General features: G+C 42.9%; 1 protein-coding gene across 1 annotated transcript in view; it reads right to left on the bottom strand.

The window, feature by feature from the left end:
- Window positions 1-19,634, bottom strand: part of LOC140733990 (FERM domain-containing protein 7-like) — an 80,786-nt gene that overhangs the window by 33,458 nt on the left and 27,694 nt on the right. Inside the window, exons 3-5 of the mRNA XM_073057568.1 lie at window positions 17,444-17,548; window positions 9,207-9,249; window positions 7,072-7,150 (exon numbers count right to left, since the gene is read on the bottom strand). Of these exons, the coding sequence (XP_072913669.1) occupies window positions 7,072-7,150; window positions 9,207-9,249; window positions 17,444-17,548 (227 nt within the window). The remainder of the gene's footprint in view (window positions 1-7,071; window positions 7,151-9,206; window positions 9,250-17,443; window positions 17,549-19,634) is intronic.

The raw sequence follows: 19,634 nt of genomic DNA, 5'->3' as shown, positions 1-19,634 counted from the left end.
CTAACATACATGCCATGACTAAGCCCAGAGTGGAATGCCTTTTACAGGAGTCAGGCATGCCTAATTGAACTGACTGTAACTTGGGCCTCAGTGCTGCGGCTGTCTGTCTGAGCAGGCAATGATGTGGAAATGTTCAAAACTCTTTACTCTCTTTGCTATACAGAAGGTATGGTGAATGTCGTTGTTGATGTCTGCCTTCATTGAAAGGTGGCTGTGAGATGTGGTTTACGGTCAAAGGGTCCTACAGCAGGGAAACAAGCCATTCAGTCCATCAGGTCGGTGTAATCACCAAGCCACCATTATACTAATTCTTCACTAATCCATTTTATTCTCCCCACTTTTATATCAGCTCCTCCCTCCCCAGCCCCCCAGAGATCAGGGCCACTGGACTGTGAGGCAGAAATTCTATCAAAAGCACCACTGTGTTGTCCTTTCTCAAATTCTGCACTGAGTTACAATAAGAATCACATCAACATTCTTTGCATGAATTAGAGATGCCACTACACTTTCCAAAGCTTTAAGCATCTGAATAAACCAGTCAAAAAGATCGTACTGAAAGGAAGTGACCTGGTGATTGGAGAGGAGGTCCATAGCTATGGTTTACATAGTGACCTGGTGATTGGAGAGGAGGTCCATGGCTAAGGTTTACACAGTGACCTGGTGATTGGAGAGGAGGTCCATGGCTATGGTTTACACAGTGACCTGGTGATTGGAGAGGAGGTCCATGGCTAAGGTTTACACAGTGACCTGGTGATTGGAGAGGAGGTCCATGGCTAAGGTTTACATAGTGACCTGGTAATTGGAGAGGAGGTCCATGGCTATGGTTTACATAGTGACCTGGTGATTGGAGAGGAGGTCCATGGCTATGGTTTACACAGTGACCTGGTCATTGGAGAGGAGGTCCATGGCTATGGTTTACACAGTGACCTGGTCATTGGAGAGGAGGTCCATGGCTATGGTTTACACAGTGACCTGGTGATTGGAGAGGAGGTTCATGGCTATGGTTTACATAGTGACCTGGTGATTGGAGAGGACGTCTATGGCTATGGTTTACATAGTGACCTGGTGATTGGAGAGGACGTCTATGGCTATGGTTTACACAGTGACCTGGTGATTGGAGAGGAGGTCCATGGCTATGGTTTACATAGTGACCTGGTGATTGGAGAGGAGGTCCATGGCTAAGGTTTACATAGTGACCTGGTGATTGGAGAGGAGGTCCATGGCTATGGTTTACATAGTGACCTGGTGATTGGAGAGGAGGTCCATGGCTATGGTTTACACAGTGACCTGGTGATTGGAGAGGAGGTCCATGGCTAAGGTTTACACAGTGACCTGGTGATTGGAGAGGAGGTCCATGGCTAAGGTTTACACAGTGACCTGGTGATTGGAGAGGAGGTCCATAGCTAAGGTTTACACAGTGACCTGGTGATTGGAGAGGAGGTCCATGGCTAAGGTTTACACAGTGACCTGGTGATTGGAAGTTTGTCTGATACTGAGACACTTAACAAATTTCTACAGATGTACTGTTGAAAGTATTCTGACTGGTTAGGTGCTCATTAAGGCAACAACTGCCATCAAGATCCCCACTACCTGCGTAATGCCATCGTTTTGCAGCTTTTTCAGCAGGAGGTACAGAATCTGAGGTGTCCCAGCTACCCAACAGCTTCAAGAACAGCTACTTCCCTTTAACCAATTGGCTCTTTAGTCACCCAGCACAACCTAATCTCTACAGTTCAGCAATGCCATGACCATTTTGATCATTTTACACTGAGTCTCTTTTTGTACTATTTATTTCTATATATGCTTTTTGTAATTTACATAATTTTTATGCACTGCACTGATTCCGCAAAACAAGTTTCACAACATATGTCAGTAATGATGAATCTGATTCTGATTCTAATCATATGATGCCCTGTGCCTGTGATGCAGTTGTAAGTAAATTTGTCATTTAACCTCTGATACATGTATTTGTGCAAATAGCAGTAAACTTGACATTGACTTTGATTTTGAGTTAATACTTCAGATCAAAGACCTGAATTCAGGACTTTGACCCTGACTGGGAATCTGAAAGATGGGATTGGAAAAGGTAGAATAACCCCAGGTCCTAAATGCTGGGAAAAGAATGGAGGGGGTGGCGAGAGTAAGAAGGAAGATCTGTGGTGGAGAGGGAGTCATAGTGCTGCTGCCATCTCATAGCTCACTGACCTTGGGTGCTGTCTGTGTGGAGTTTGCACGTTCTCCCTGTGGCACGTAGGTTTCCTCCAGGTGCTCCGGTATCCTCCAACATGCCAAAGCAATGCTGGCGGATTATTTGGCTGCTGTAAGTCACCTCCAGTGTGGGTGGATGGCAGGAGAAGCAGTGGGATCAGTAGATAATAGGCATGCGACAGAACGTTACACAGAAGATCAAGAATAAGGCAGTACAAGCCCTTTGGCCCATGAATATTGTGTTGATCTTTTAACCTACTCCAAGAGCAATCCAACCTTTTCTTTCCACTTAGTCCCCAGGTTTCTTTCATCCCTGTGCTGGTCTAAGAGTCTCTTAAATCTCCAGACTGTATCTGCCTTGACCACCACCCCTGACCGTGCGTTCCACATGCTCATCACTCTCAGTGCAAAAATGCCCATAGCACTGTACAAAAATCTTAGGCACATACATACACTAGGGCACTTATTACTTTTGCACAGTACTGTAGTAATTTTATGTATTGCATAGTACTGCTGCCACAAAAAAAACTAACTTCATGGTATATGTGACTGATAATAATAAACCTGAATCTGATGTGAGTCTCTGTTGTGGACTGAGAGTGGGAAGAGGGCAGGGAGAGGGGAATCATGGTTGGGAAAAGGGGAAGGGAGAAGGGAAGGAGTGGGAAGCACCAGGAAAAATTTCTGTAATGATCAATAAACCAATTATTTGGAATCAAATGACCTTGCCTGGTGTCTGCACCCAAACCAACCCCATCCCTCCCCTGACACTCCTTCTCTGCCACCTGTCCCACACTCCTCCTGTGGTGCTCCACCCTCACCATTCCTTACATCCTTTGCTCCCACCTCTCCAATTTGACAAATTCATGACCATGCAAGTGTCTTAGATACCCTAGCTACAAATATATATGTGTGTGTCCAAGACTTCTGTACAGTGCTATACCTCTAATATACCTCCTATACTTTCCTCTTATTATGCCCTCTCGTAGTAGCCATTTCCACCCTGGGAAAAGCTCTCTATATATGCCCCTTATTATCTGTACACCTCTATTGTCACCTCCCATTCTCCATCATTCCAAAGAGAAAAGTGTAAGCTCACTCAACCTATCCTCATATGACATGCTTTGTAACCCAGGCAACATCCTAATAAATCTCCTCTGTACCTCCCTAAAGCTTCCATATCCTTCCTATATCAAGGCAACTCTATCTGAGCACTGTGCTCCAAGTGAACAGGGAAACATGTGGGGGTGAGAGACTCATGGGAATGATCAGAAAACCAGCATAGACTATGAGCCTAATGGCTACCTGTTATGAAATGTATTTGACATTAAATGGTGCACGGTCTTTCATTTTAATGGCCCAGGGAAGGTGTAAGTGCAGAATAATTGTCTGGAATTACCAAAGGAAGTGAAAAGAAACACTGGGAATCTGGGAGAAAAACACAAACTGTCAGTTGTCTGCAAAAATCAAACTCTTTGCTGAGTCCGTAAAGCTATAACCACACACTGTGAGATCTCCTGTTTGTTTCATAGGTTTATAACAAAGTCTGTGAGAGAGGAAATTTGAGGCAGACTGACTGTGAGTGAGATGGAAAATGAGTGACCATTTTGGGGGAATTGCTTAGAGAGAAATAAAATTGGGAGAAGAGAGTTAGAATGGGTAAAGGTTTTGAGCTGAGGCATAGGAAAGATTTGCGATGAAGGGATGTTTGCTTAGCTCACCTCCAGACTAGACATGGACCACACAAACTGAGAGGTCCTCAGGGAGGGATGTGAAGAAAAAGAAATTACAAAGTCCGTGCAAAGGGATTGACAGCAAAGGCTTTGTTCCTCCTAATATCCAATTGGTGGGAATTTCTTCTAGTCGAGGAAAGGACTCTAATGAAGGCCATAATAATGTCATCGAGAGAGCTGATGGTGAAGCTGTTCCAGAAGACCCGGATTCCAACACTGATTTGAGGCAACTTGTGTTGACCTGTGTATCTGCAGTAATGGATTCCACTGGAGATGTGTGCTCTTCCTGCTGATACTCATAGATGCAAGTGTTTTATTGTTCAGTGAAACAGCTGTACAAAATATTTCCCAAATTGTCAGTCACAAGAAGTAAAGTTCAATTACTTGATCTTTGGTTGTGGGGTGTTTGGGTTGTACCTCACTTGTTTGGAAAAGGACAGCAGTGGGTATCATTTCTTAAGGAACAGTGAACAGTTACGATGACAGAGAACATTTATTTGACTGTATAATCCATGGATTATATGATACAGAACTACCTAAACAGTCCCCCACATCTGTTTTTCTTAGTTAAATTCATAAACCCAGTGGCCACTTTATTACACCTGCTCATTAATGCAAATATCAATCAATCATGTGGCAGCAACTCAATGCATTAAAGCATGTAGACATGGTCAAGATTTTCAGCTGTTGTTCAGACCATACTTCACAATGGGAAAGAAATGTGATCTAACTGAATTTGACCGTACTTACACTCAGTGGCCACTTTATTAGGTTCAGGAGGAAAAATTGGAAACTTGCATTCGTAAATCTCTTAAAGACTACTAAATACACTTGAAATGGAGTCTGAGTTTATGAACAGCAAGGCCCAGCCAACAGCAGTGAAATAAAAGACCAGTTAATCTTTGCTTGTTATGTTGGCCTCCTCCCTAACCACTGTACTGGAGACTCACTCTTGATGATGTGCCTAAGGCTTTTGTATCAAGGTAAGGAAGTTCCAATTGACCTATGGCTCACACCAGGGCCAGGAAATGTGATGATTTATAAGCACAAGAAGCTAAACGGGTTCTGAAGACCAAAAGCCCAAATGAAACCATATACTAAACAAAGGAAATTGAGACAACAGAAATAAAATGAACAGATTGTGTGTGTGTGTGTGTGTGTGTGTGTGTATTGTTATGTGGAAGGCAGGATTAATTAATTTCTGCATTCTGTCATTTTCCATCTCAGAAGCCAAATTCTGAAATGTAATGGGCATTTTAATTCACCATGCTAGTAATCTTAGCATCGTTACTATGAGGTCTAGAAACTTGGGAAGCAGGAGCTCAACCCTTTGCCTGTTTGACTATTCAATGTCTTTGGATGATCCTCTATCACTTTGCTATATGTCCATTCTCTCCCCATGTCTTTTGCTACTTTTTATGATGTTAACTTTTATATGCATTCACCTCCTTGTTAAGTACATTCAACCACTTAGCCTCTATAATGGATTCTACACATCTTTTGCATAATGAAATGTCCTCTCCTTTCAATTCTAATTATACTGAAGTGGTGACCGCTGGATCGCTATCCCGAAAGGCAGACATAATATCCTCCATGCATCCAGCTGATCCAGTCCTATCCGAATTCTGTATTTTTAAATGAGATTCGATTTTATTTTCCAGCCCTCTGAGTACAGACCAAGTTGGCTCAATGTTTCCTCAGAAGGCAGTGAATCTGTCTGGTGAACCAACAGCTCTCTCAGTCTATGGTGAATCAAAACTGCTTTCCTTTGAGTGTTGAGACAGACTAGTCTGCTGTTCCCATGCCCTATTGTGATAATTATAGATAACTGGCAACTTGAAAGTTCTGAATTAAAGATCAGAAGGCCATAAGCATGCTTTTAGTCATTGAAATATATTTAAATGTGAAATACCCTTAGAGAGTAAGACCATATATTTTGGATATATACCTCAAGAATGGTTGAAAAGAGTTAAATATTTAATGAATATACTGTTGGTGGCTGGTAAAAAGACTTTTACTAGGAAATGGTTATCACAGGAGAGCCCAACTTTAAATACATGGATGGAAATTACAATGGACATTTACAAAATGGAGAAGATAACAGCATCTGTTAATCATAAGCTGGAACAATTTGATTCATATTTGGGAAAATGGTTTAACTACATATTGCCTCATAGGCCTGATTTTATTCTCACAAATCAATGAATTTGTTATAAAAAAAATAGATCACTCCCTACTTGTACATAGTTTTTTCCTTTTGCTTGCTTTTTTTCCCACTCTTTTCTATAAGTGTATACCTCAGATAAATACTTTGTGGAGATTTGTGATATATATGATTATATGATATATATGTACAATGTCTGAAGTACAATTTATGAAATGTTTGTTTGATGATGAACTTCAATAAAAAAATAAATTACAAAAAAAAGAAACATAATGGTGTTATCCTTTCTGGGATATTAGTCATGCTGACTAGCCTATGGGAAGTGTAGACCACATGTACCTCATCTATACTTGTCTTAATATATCAGAGTCCTTTGCAAATTCGGCTCAAAGTATTCATATAGCCAATGCCCCCAAACTATCATCCATTGCTTTAATCTTTTGCAAGGGAACAGATAGTGGGCAGTGGGAGCAATGTCAAAGTGACTGAATCTTAAGAGTGAAAAGAGGCATTGAAGAATTTTCTGCAGAAATTATTACCTAAGGGGAAGTCTGGAATGAGGGGACATAGTTTCAAAATAAAGAACTGGTCATTTAAAATAGGGGTAAGTCAAAATTTCTTCTCACGGGGTTGGTGAATCTTTGTAATTTCTTATCCAGAGGGTATTGGAGGTTGGATTATTAAATGCATTTAAGGTGGTGGTACATACACTCTTGACAGATCAGAGAATTGAAGGCTATGCAGAATTGAGGTCTGAGGCAGATATTGAGGGCCTGAGTGATTCAAACCTGCTCCTATTTTTTGTGTTCCACTGTTCCAGCTTTCCTTGACCTACTGTGTGACCTTCCCAGAAGCCCCAAGGGGGTCCGAATCTGACCGCATTTGAATACTTCAAACATTCTGATCTGGTCATTCAAAACTTTATGAAACTATCATCTCAGAGATCAGGCGATAGTCTGTACCCACCTTGTCAGTTCCTCCTTCAGCTGGCTGGGGTCTGGTGGGAAGAACTTCACTACAAACTGGAACAGAACATTCTTCTCACCTATTCAAAAGAAAAGAGAGACACTAAAGACTGCTGATGCTGGTATCTGGAGCAAAAAAAAGGGAACTTGTGGTTCCATTATCCAATGGCATGAATTTTCCAACCTCCCGAAGTTTGTATTGAGTGCAAGATTTAGTCTACTATGTTCCACAGTTACAGTAACTGTGGTTTGGTTTTCAGTTATAAAATGACACCTGTTCCCTTGTATACTGGCCCTTCGTACTTTAGATTCTGGACTCAAATCTACGGTGGGAGTTTGCTCTTTTTATCACCAAAAACAGAAAATGCTGCAAACACTCATCAGATCAGATAGAATCTGTGGAGGGAGGGAGTTAGTAATTTTCCTTAGCTGTATGCAAATACATCTCAGTTATCTCCAGATACTTGTTTCTGAGCCCATTGGCAAAAGCAAGAGATCCTCACCAGTGTCACATGTGACAATCAAAATAATGGCCATTTACATTAGAGTGGATTGTAAAGTAGAGGGATTTGTGTCTCCACTGCTCTTCTCATGTCATGTGACAGACAGGCACACTGAAAGCAGGCATGCACACAATTAACTAACACAGAATCTGCTTCTTTATGTTCATGGGATTTCCAAACCAGTTACATTTTCAATAAGAACAAATCTTAATTTAATTGAAGGTGCATTGAATTCTATCTAGGATAGGCCTGTTTAGAACAGAAGCCAGGAGTGGCTCCACCCAACTAAAGCAGTCATTGCATATCATAGGTTAGGGAGTGAACCCCTTTAATTCAACTCTGAGGAGTGAAGGCCAAGCAGAGAGGTGGAGGGAGCTTAATGAACATCCAGCCTGACCATCCTAAACCTGAAGTTACTAGTGTTGATAACGACACTGCCTTGGTTACAGTGATCTCTGCAGGGCTATAATGACTACGTTGGGTGAGTGAATCAACTTCCGTGCCACCCTCTCTCACTGTAAAAGCAAACTCAGGTGAATCTGGTGGTGAAGTCTGCTGGGACACCATGATGTCTCAGGTCAGGCCAGCGTCGCTGCTTTTCCCTTGCACTTCCTCGATGTGCTGACCTGATGAAGTTATCTGGTCAGATGGCATGAAAAACAAAGGTCTTCACTGTACCGCTGTGCATGGAACAATAATAAACTGATTTAATTTACCAAGTTTAATTCGAAAGAACAGAAAGCTCTGTCAAGAAATAGACAAGGAATTACCCGAGGCTCATGTCAGTCATGTCCTTTGTTGGATGTATTGTACGTAGTACAGCTCAGGAACACAGCCCTCAGCCCTTGATGGCTGTACCAATCTAGTTAATCCCACAAGATGCCTGTGATCCATATCCCTTCATTCTCTGCCAGTTCATGTGGATCCCCTAAGTGCTCCTTAAATGTTGCTACATATCTACTTCCACTACATCTCTTGTCAGCATGTTCCACGCACCTACCACTTTCTGTACAACATCTTCAAACTTCCCTCCTCTCATTCTAAAGTTATGCCCTCTAGTATTTGACATTGCATGGGTTAGACAGTTACACTGAAACGAGCAAACGCTCAGTCAGAAACTGCTGGAAACACTCAGCAGGTCAGGTTGAAGAAAGAAGTGGAGATAATGTTTCAGCTTAACATCGTTACGACAGAACGAAAAAGGCTAAATTCAAAGCAAATACTAAGGCAGGAGAACTAGGGTAAAGGAAGAAGGAAAAAGGAGGGCAAAAGTGAAGGCAAGCACATTCACTGCCTCAGTGCCAGCCTCCTACCCCAGTACACCTTGCAGCATTGTAAAAATACACACAATATCTTGGGAGACATTTGTTCAGATCTAAAGAGATAGTCCAACCAATCCCACATTTGTTGAGCATCCTGGTTTGGAAGGTCATAGATTGAGCTACCTATATGAAAAGGTACACAGAATGAAAATTATTCTGCCCAAAATATAACTCAAGTGACGTTTGCCCTTGAACCTGATTTCAAATTGTTCTGTGAACCTCAGTGAAGGTCAAGCTGAGAACATGGACCACAAATTTACAACTTAAAGCAACTTTTGGTGCTTTGGCAGAGCTCATTTCAAAACACTTACCCCTGATTTGTTTGAAAATGGGTTTTAGGGGATCCAACCAAACCTGAAAATAGACAAGAGTTTCAGATCAGTGTCATGTGACAGGGTAGTCTTCACACATTCAGTAGATGATGAAAGGCCTGACATCAGGATTCCTTGTTTGGGCTGAGATAACTCTCTCCATGTTTGTGGAGGTGAAACTTCCCAGAAGTTAGAGAATGGCCAGGCTGATGGTCTGTATAGCCAAGCATTGTTCACGTTAGCAGCTTTGTCCTTCTCCCAGAGTCATGTGCACACCCGGTAATGTCATACCACTTCTGACTGGTGAGATAAACCGGAGCAGAAAACTGATCACCCTGCTGGCTGAGTCTCCAGACCACTCTAATTTGTTGCTTGTTTTATCTGGAACAGTACTGAGGTTCAGCAAGCAGCTACGAAGCTCACTGCCCCTCACAGAGCGGACTACAACTAACACGAGTGCTTCCTCCAGCACTTAGCCGCTGAGATTCCTTCAGTGGGTGCCGCAGTGGCGATACTGTTGGCAGCTTTGCTTAATGGAATGGCCATGGCTGGCCATTCAGCACGGGTCGAGTATCTTGGGCAGGAGGCAAAGGGATGCCCCATCCCAGAGGAGAGTACTCCCTATGACATCGGAACCTCTCTGATTGACAATGCAGTCATAGGCTCCAGTTTTCCAAGGGAGTAATCAGTAATATGTGGTCATCCCTGGGAAGACCTTCATGCTTTCATGCCTGAATTGCTCTTCCCACAGAGGTCAAGGGCACAAAGACTCTAAGTTTCCCTGCCACAAGTTCTTCCCAAACAGCCACAGCAGAGCTCTGCTGCTTCTCGGAATCAGTAGAGGAATGAACTAACTGATTTTGATTTCATGGATTCATAAAGCCACACAGCCTGGAAACAGGACCTTCCGCTCAACTAGTCCACGGCTAGCCCAACTGGCTCACGCCCCTGCTCTCCATGCGATTATCCAAACTGGTTTTGAGTGTTGTCACTGTACCTGCTTCAGCTTGCTCCACATGTGCACAACTCTCTGTGTGAGGAAATTTACAGCTTTTACCTCTCAGCTTAAACCTATCACCTCTTGTTTTCATTGCCTATGACCCACACGATTGTATGCCCCACTATAAACTCACCCCTCAGCTTCCGACATAAGAACATAGAATGGTACAGCACAGGAACAAAGCTCTCAGCCTGTAATGCCTGTGTTGTATATGATACTGAATTAAACTAAATTGCTTCTGCCTGCCCTCGATATGCTGCATACTTATCTGCCTATTTAACAGCCTTTCAAACAGCACCATCAATCAGATCTGCTTCCAGCCATAAGACCATAAGACATAGGAGCAGAATTAGGCCATTCAGCCCATTGAGTCGGCTTCGCTATTCCACCCTGGCTGATCCCGATCCCACTCAAAGCCATACATCTGCCCTCTCACCATATCTCTCGACGCCATTACCAGTCAGGAATCTATCAACTTTTGCTTTGAATATACCCACGGACTTGCCCTTCTCCGCAGTCTGTGGCAGAACATTCCACTATTCTCTGGCTAAAAAAATTCCTCCTTACCTCTTTTCTAAAAGGTCACCCCTCAGTTTTAAGCCTCTTCCCTCTAGATCTTGTTACACTCACCACAGGAAACATCCTCTCCACATCCAACTTATCCGGACTTTCTAAAATTTGGTAGGTTTTAATGAGATCACCACGCATTCTTCTAAATTCCAGTGAGTACAGGCCCAAAGCTGCCAAATGCTCCTCATATGTTAACCCCTTCATTCCCAGAATTATCCTTGTGAATCTCCTCTGGACTCTCTTCAATGACAATACATCCTTTCTGAGATATGGGGCCCAAAACCATTGACAATACACCAAACATGGCCTGACTAGTGTCTTAAAAAGCCTCAGCATTATTTCCTTGTTTTTATACTCTATTCCCTTTGAAATAAATGCCAACATTGCATTTGCCATCTTTACTACAGACTCAACCTGTGAATTAACTTTCTGGGAGTCTTGCACGAAGATTCCCAAGTTCCTTTGTACCTCTGATGTTTGAATTTTCTCCCCATTTAGATAATAGTCCACACTGTTGTTCATTTTACCAAGATGCATTATCATACATTTCCCAACACTGTATTCCATCTGCCACTTTTTTTCCCATTCTTCCAATTTGTCTAAGTCCTGCTGCAATTGCATTGCTTCCTCAGCACTACCTATCCCTCCACCTATCTTTGTATCATCCATAAACTTTGCCACAAAGCCATCAACTCCACTATCTAAATCACTGACAAACAATGTGAGAAGTAGCTGTCCCAATAATGAACACCACTAGTCATGGGCAGCCAACCAGAAAGGGCCCCTTTCCAACTCACTGCCTCTTGCCTGTCAGCCATTCCTCTATCCATGCCAGTATCTTTCCTGTAACACCGTTGGGTTTTATCTTGTTAAGCAGCCTCAGTTGAGACACCTTATCAAATGTCTTCTCAAAATCTAAGTAAATGACATCCACTGCCTCTCCTTTGTCCACATTGCTTATTAATTCCTCAAAGAATTCTAACAGATTTGTCAGGCAAGATTTCCCTTTACAGAAACCATGCTGACTTTGACTCATCTTATCATTTGTCTCCAAGCACCCTGAGAGCTCATCCTTAATAATGGACTCTAAAACTTTCTCAACTACTGAAGTTAGACTAACTGGCCTATAATTTCTTCTCTTTTGTCTTCCTCCCTTCTTAAAGAGTGGAGTGACATTTGGCCCCTTCTTAAAAAGTGGAGTCTGATCCTCCGGGACCATGCTAGAATCAACTGATTCTTGAAAGATCATGACCAATGCATCCGTTATCTCTTCAGCAACCTCTCTCAGAACTTTGGGATATTGTCCATCTGGTCCAGGTGACATCCACCTTAAGACCTTTCAGTTTGTCTCACACTCTTTCCTGTTCTCTGACACTCACAGACCTCTGGCACACAGGTAGTGCCTTCCACAGTGAAGACTAAAGCAAAATACTTCCAGCACAACCACTAGCAACCTGTTCAATGCACCTTCTACTCTGAGTGTAAAAGAAAACTTGATACACACAACCTAAACTTTCTAGCTGTCATTTCAAATGCATGTCCTCAGGTATTTGACAATTTTGTGCTGGGAGAAAGATTCTGACTGTCTACCCTACTAATGCCTCCTATAAATTGATAAATTTTAGTGAAGAAAGTATGTTACTTTGGGCATTGGAGCACTGTTTGCTCCCCACACATACAGGCAAATATTTGCTGGACTTACAGATCCATTCAGATTTCCCTTAACAACTTGGGCTCTTTATATACGGAGAAGGTTTCCACACCCTTGTGAATCTTGTGAAGAATTCCCTGCTTCTGGGATGGGCATATGACTCTTCCTTCATTCTGGTAGATCTCTTCAGTGGAGAAATGCATCTCAGTGGACAGGGACACCCTCAACTTTCTTACACCAATGCACTCCCCAATCTCAACCAGTAAGCACAGATAAAACTGCCACACAAGGACAGGAAACTCATGGGAATGGCCACTGATCTTCTCAGAAGGTTTACTGTCTGCAAATGTTGAGACCTCATCACTGTGCATTGCTGGCTACTCAACTTTGTAACAAGACCATAAGACATAGGTGCAGAATTAGGCCATTAAGCCCATCAAATCTGCCCTGTCATTCGATCATGGCTGATTTAATCTCCCTCTTAATTCCATTCTCCAGCCTTCTTGTCTTAACCTTGGATGCCCTTAGTAATCAAAAATATATCAACCTCCATTTTAAATATATCCATCTGTAGACACAGATAGGCATCTCTGACAAAATAGGTCCTCTTGGAGATCAAAATGGCAATCTATGCGCAGAGCCAAGAGAGATGGGGGAGATCTTCAATTGATTCTTTGCATCTGTATTTACAGAGTCTGTAAAGTGAAGAGAAGAGAAGCCAGAGGGTGGTAGTAGATGGTTGCCTCTCTGACTGGAGGCTTGGGCCTAGTGGAGTACTGTAGGGATTGGTGCTGGGTCCATTGTTGTTTGTCATCTATATCAATGATTTAAATGATAATGTGGTTAACTGGATCAGCAAATTTGTGACTGACGTCAAGACAGGAGGTGTAGCGGACAGTGAGGAAGACAATCAGAGCTTGCATTTGGATCTGGACCAGCTGGAAAAATGGGCTGAGAATGGGAGATGGAATTAATGCAGACAAGTGCGAGGTGTTGCACTTTGTTAGGACCAGCCAGGGTAGGTCTTATGCAGGACACTCAGCAGAGTGGTAGAACAAAGGGATATGGGAACACAGGTCCAGAATTCATTGAAAGTAGCATCACAGGTAGATAAGTCGTAAAGAAAGCTTTTGGCACCTTAGCCTTCATAAATCAAAGTATTGAGTACAGGAGATGGGATGTTATGTTGAAGTTGTTTTCGACATTACTGAGGCCTAGTTTGAACTAATATGTGCAGTTTTGGTTACCTCCCTACAGGAAAATATCAATAAGATTGAAAGAATAGAGAAAAAATTTACAAGGATGTCGCTGGGACTGGAGGACCTGAGTTAGAAGAAAAGTTTGAACTGGTCAGGTACATCTATAGAAGTTTTTGAGTGCTTTAGGTATCAAACCAAGTCTCCTTAGACTCCTAATGAACTATAGCTGCTGTCTTGCCTTCTTTAAAGCTAGCTGCATTGCTATGTTCGGACCAGGTTAGATCCTCAGAGATCTTGACACACAGGATCTTGAAATTGCTCACTCTCTCCACTTCTGAGGATTGGTTCATGTTCCCTCGTCCTACTCCTTCAGAAGTCCACAATCAGCTCTTTGGTCTTACTGACGCGGAGTGCAAGGTTGTTGCTGTGACTACACACCACTAGTTTGTATGTCTCACTCCTGTACGCCCTCTTGTCTCCAGCTGAGATTCTACCAACAATAGTTGTATCATCAGCAAATTTATAAATGATATTTGAGCTATACCTAGCCACACAGTCATGGGTATAGAGAGAAAAGAGTAGTGGGCTAAGAACACATTGCTGAGGTGTGCTGGTGTTGATCGTCAGCGAGGAGGAGATGTTATCACCAATCCGCACAGATTGTAGTCTTCTGGTTAGGAAGTCGAGGATCCAATTGCAGAGGGAGGTACAGAGACCTAGGTTCTGCAACTTCTCAATCAGGATTGTGGGGATGATGGTATTAAATGCTGAGCTATAGTTGATGAACAGCATCCTGACATAGGTGTCTGTGTTGTCCAGGTTATCTAAAGCCATGTGAAGAGCCATTGAGATTGAAGCTGCTGTTGACTTATTGTGGCGATAGGCAAATTGCAGTGGGTCCAGGTCCTTGCTGAGGCAGGAGTTCAGTCTAGTCATGACCAACCTCTCAAGCCACTGTAGATGTGAGTGCTACTGGGCGATAGTCATTAAGGCAGCTCACATTATTCTTCTTTGGCACTGGTATAATAGTTGCCTTTTTGAAACAGGTGGGAACTTCTGACCATAGCAGTGAGAGGTTGAAAATGCCCTTGAATACACCTGCCAGTTGGTTGGCACAAGTTTTCAGAGCTTTACAGGTACTCCGTTGGGGCCTGCCACCTTGCTAGGGTTCACCCTCCTTTAAGACAGCCTAACATTGGCCTCAGAGACAGAGATCACAGAGTCACCGAATACAGCAGGGATCTTCACAGCTGTAGTTATATTCTCCCTTTCAAAGCGTGCATAGAAGGCGTTGAGTTCATCTGATAGTGAAGCATCATTGCCACTCATACCATTAGGTTTCGCTTTGTAGGAAGTAACGGCCTGCAAACCCTGCCAGAGTTGACGTGCATCTGATGTCACCTCCAACCTCACTCGGTATTGTCTCTTTGCTATTGAAATAGCTCTCTGCAAGTCATAGCTGGTTTTCTGGTACAGACCTGAGTCACCTGACATAAATGCCACAGATCTAGACCTCGGCAGATGATGAACCTCCTGATTCATCCATGAGTTTTTCTTTGGGAATGCACAGCGTGTTTTTGTAGGCACATTCCACTCATCCACACAGGTTTTAATGAAGTCGGTAACAACTGCAGCATACTCATCCAGATTCGAAGATGAATCCCTGAATACAGTCCAGTCCACCGATTTAAAGCAGTCCTGTAAGCACTCCTGTGCTTCCCTTGTCCATACCTTCCTGGACTTCACTACTGGTGCTGCAGTCTTCAGTCCCTGCCTATACAAAGGGAGTAGCAGTATAGTCAGGTGATCAGACTTCCTGAAGTGAGGGTGTGGGATATCACAGTAAGCATTCTTAATAGTGGTGTAATGGTGGTACAGGTGTTTTGTTGATGATAATTGTTTAGTGACTTTTTCAAGCTGGCCTGGTTAAAATCCTGCAAAATGGTGGTGAAGGCATCAGGGGTGTGCTGTTTCATGCATGTTGATCGCATCATTCAGATCATCTAGAGCCTGCTTGGCATTGGCTGAAGTGGTTAGTACCTTATTCCCCATGGGGATGAATAAAGTATCTATCTATATATCTATCTATCTATCTATCTATCTATCTATCTATTCCTTTAAGATTGAGGGGAGATTTGATAGTGGTATACAAAATTATGAGGGGTATAGTTAGGGTGAATGCAAGCAGGCTTTTTCCACTGAGGTTGGGTGGGACTACAACTAGAAGTCATGGGTTAAAAGTGAAAGGTGAAAAATTTAAGGGAAACTTCGTCACTCAGAGGGTTGTGACAGTGTGAAATGTGCTGCCAACACAAGTGGTACATGTGAGCTCGATGTCAATGGTTAAGAGAAGTTTGGATAGGTACATGGATAGAAGGGAAGGAGGGACTTGGTGCTGGTGCAGGTTGATGGGACTGGGCAGTTTAAATGGTTTGGCACAGACTAGATGGGCCAAAGGTCCTGTTTCTGTGCTATACTTCTCTATGACTCTCTGACTCTCATAATGAAATCCAACACTTTCCCAGCCACTGAAGTCAGTCTAACTGGCCTCTTCTTTCCTGTTTTCTGCCTCCCACCCTTCTTAACCAATGGACTGGCACTTGTGATTTTCCAGTCCTCCGGAACAAATCCAGAATCCAGTGATTCTTGAAAGATCATTACTAATGCCTTCAAAATCTCTTGAGCTACCTTTTTCAGATCCATCTAGTTCAGGTGACTTGTCTATCAACCTCCCAACCACCTTTCCCTTAGTAATCGTGACAATACTGATACTCTCAAATTTCTGGCATACAGCTGGTGTTTTCCACATTGAAGATTGATACAAAATACTTATTCAGTTTGTCAGAACTTTCTTTGTCCTCTATTACTCCCTCTCTAGTGTTGTTTTCCAGTGTTCCATTTTACATGCTTGCCTCTCTTCTAATCTTCTGTGTTTTTTATTATATTGGTTCTTTTATATGATTGGCTTGATGTTTCATCTTTACTCTCCTTATTGCTTCTTTAGTTGCCTTTACTGGTTTTTAAACACTTCCTATCCCTCTAGCCTCTACTAATTTTTGCTATATTGGATGCCCACACTTTTGCTTTTATGTTGTTTTTGACTTCCTTTGTCAGCCACAGTTGCCTCACCCTCCCTTTAGAACGTACCTTCATTAAGAAAAAATGATTCCCTGCTTTCTGAATTGCCCCCAGAAATTCCAGCCATTGCTGCTCTTCTGTCATCCCTGCTGGTGTCCTCTACCAATCAGCTATGGCCAGCTCCTCTCTCATGCCTCTGTAATTAATGTTACTCAACTTTAATATCAAAACATCCAGTTCCAACTTCTCTCAAACTGGCCGGTGAATTCTATCATACGATGATCATTGCCTCCTAAAGATTCCTTTTACCTTAAGCTCCCTAATCAAATTTGGTTCATTACACAACACACAATACAGAATTGCCTTTTCCCTAGTGAGCTGCTGTAAAAAACCACCCCATCAGCATTCAACAAATTCCTTCTCCAGCACCCACCTAATTTTCCCAATCTACCTATATGTTGAAATCCCTATGGCCATTGTAACATTGCCCTTTTTACGTGCCTTTTCTATCTCCTGCTGTAACGTGTACTCCACATCCTGGCTACTGTCTGGAAGCGCTTTGAGACGTTTACATAAAAAAGTTAGTAACTACCATTCTAATAAACTGAATAACTGCTTGTTTAGCACTTCTCTGAATTTTTCTTCAGGTTTGTGTTTGATTTGGTCTGTGAATCAATTCTCTAAACTTCATGTTGCTACTACATTTGCCACCATTTGACTGAAAAAGGTCATTACTTACCATGTTCCCATGGCGATTGCTAAACTCCACACCGAAGTAATCCTCCTCAACCAGCCTCAGGTGTTGGCAGATGCAACCAAACAGGATCTTCCCAGTCGCTTTTTGCTGAAGAGGATTAAGGTTAGTGAAGGTTCAGTGTTGATTCAGTGGCAATGAACTCACCAAAAGAACAATCAGATAATAGGAGCAGGAGTAAATCATATGTCCCCTCAAACCTGTTCACAGTTCATCCTGGACCTTGTTCATCTTTTAAGTCTAATCCCAAATCAGATCTCAGTATCTAAATAACTATTGGTCTCACCTTTGGATACACTTGAGAACTGAGCATTCTCGTCCCTGTGAAATAGAGGGCGGCACAGTGGTGGTGCAGCTAGCTTTGCTGCCTCATAGCTCTACCAACTCAGTCAGTGACCACCAGGAGAGGTAAGGCCATCAAGAAGTCAGTGCAGGGTTCCCCAGTGGCCCTTCCCCTCAACAACAAATACCCACCTTTGGATACCGCTGGAGGAGATGACCCATTAGGGCATGGAAGCCGCAGCCAGGCTGGGCACTGTGGCTGGTTCTGAGGATCGAGAGGGAAGCACAAAGTTAGGCAGTGCGGTAGTGATAGGGGGATAGACAGGAGATGCTGTGGCCACGAGGGAGACACCAGAATGTTGTGTTGCCTGCTGGGTGCTAAGGTCCAGGTTGTATCAGAAAGGCTGTAGGACATTCTCAAAGGGGGAGGAGGAACAGCCAGAGGTCATGGTGCATAGGCAGAAAAAGGAAGAGGTCCTACACAGTGAGTACATAGAGTTAGGAAAGAGGCTAAAGAAAAGGACTTCCAAGACAGTAATCTCCAGATTGCTCCCTGTGCCATGGGCTAGTACAAGTAGGAATGGGGTGATAGCATGGATGAGTGAGTGGCTGAGGTGATGGTACCATGTCAGCAAGTGAACGATCAGACAAGAAGGTAGACGTCAGGGACGTCCTATTGAAAGGCAAAATAGAAATAACAGGTATGATGGATTGGATAATTTAAAGTGTGTGTAGTTCAATGCTAGGAGTATTAAAGATGATTAACTTAGATCATGGATCAGTACATGGAACTACGACGTTGGTGGCCATTACGGAAACTCGGTTGAGAGAGAGGGTAAGAATGGGTGATTAATGTACCAGGTTTTTCAAGTTTTAGAAAAGATAGAGCGGGTAAAAAAGGGAGGGGGGAGTTGCACTACTAATCAGAAACAATATGACAGATGCACTCAGGGGAGACATAATGGGGGGTGGCGGGCAGACACCGAGTCCATTTGGGTGGAACTCAGGAATAGGAAGGGTGCAACCACACTGATCGGACTGTTCTACAGACCCCCTAGTAGCCACCAGGACATTGAGGAACAGATATGTAATCAGATTAAGGAAATTTGTTTCCTTAGTAAGGCTAATGGGGTTGTTGTCATGGGGGATTTCAATTTTCAAATGTCAAATTTCAATTTTCTGAATATATAAATATAAATATTGTGTACAATTCTGGTCACCGAATTATAGGAAAGATGTCAACAAAATAGAGAGAATACCGAGAAGATTTACTAGAATGTTACCTGGGGTTCAGCAGCTAAGTTACAGAGAAAGGCTGAACAAGTTAGGTCTTTATTCTTTGGAGCGTAAAGGTTGAAGAGGGACTTGATAGAGGTATTTAAAATTATGAGGGGGATAGATTGAGTTGATGTGGATAGGCTTTTTCCATTGAGAGTAGGGGAGATTCAAACAAGAGGACATGATTTGAGAGTTAGAGGGCAAAAGTTTAAGGGGGAATTTCTTTACTCAGAGAGTGGTAGCTGTGTGGAATGAGCTTCCAGTAGAAGTGGTAGAGGCAGGTTCGGTATTGTCATTTAAAGTAAAATTGGATTGGTATATGGATAGGAAAGGAATGGAGGGTTATGGGCTGAGTGCAGGCCAGTGGGACTAGGTGAGTGTAAGCATTGGCACAGACTAGAAGGGCCGAGATGACCTGTTTCCGTGCTGTAATTGTTATATGGTTATATGGTTATAAACTGGGACCTTCTTAGTGCAAGGGGTCTGGGTGGGGCAGAGTTTGTTAAGTGTATCCAGGAGGGTTTCTTATTCAATATGTGGACAGTCCAATGAGAGGAGGGGCTGTACTGGACCTGAGTTGGGTAATGAGCCTGGCCAGGTGACTGACCTTTCAGTG

Source organism: Hemitrygon akajei, chromosome 10 (genome assembly GCF_048418815.1).
Source record: "Hemitrygon akajei chromosome 10, sHemAka1.3, whole genome shotgun sequence".
NCBI lineage: Eukaryota > Metazoa > Chordata > Chondrichthyes > Myliobatiformes > Dasyatidae > Hemitrygon > Hemitrygon akajei.
Note: the sequence above shows the minus strand (reverse complement) of the source record. Positions and strands in the feature narration are given on the sequence as shown.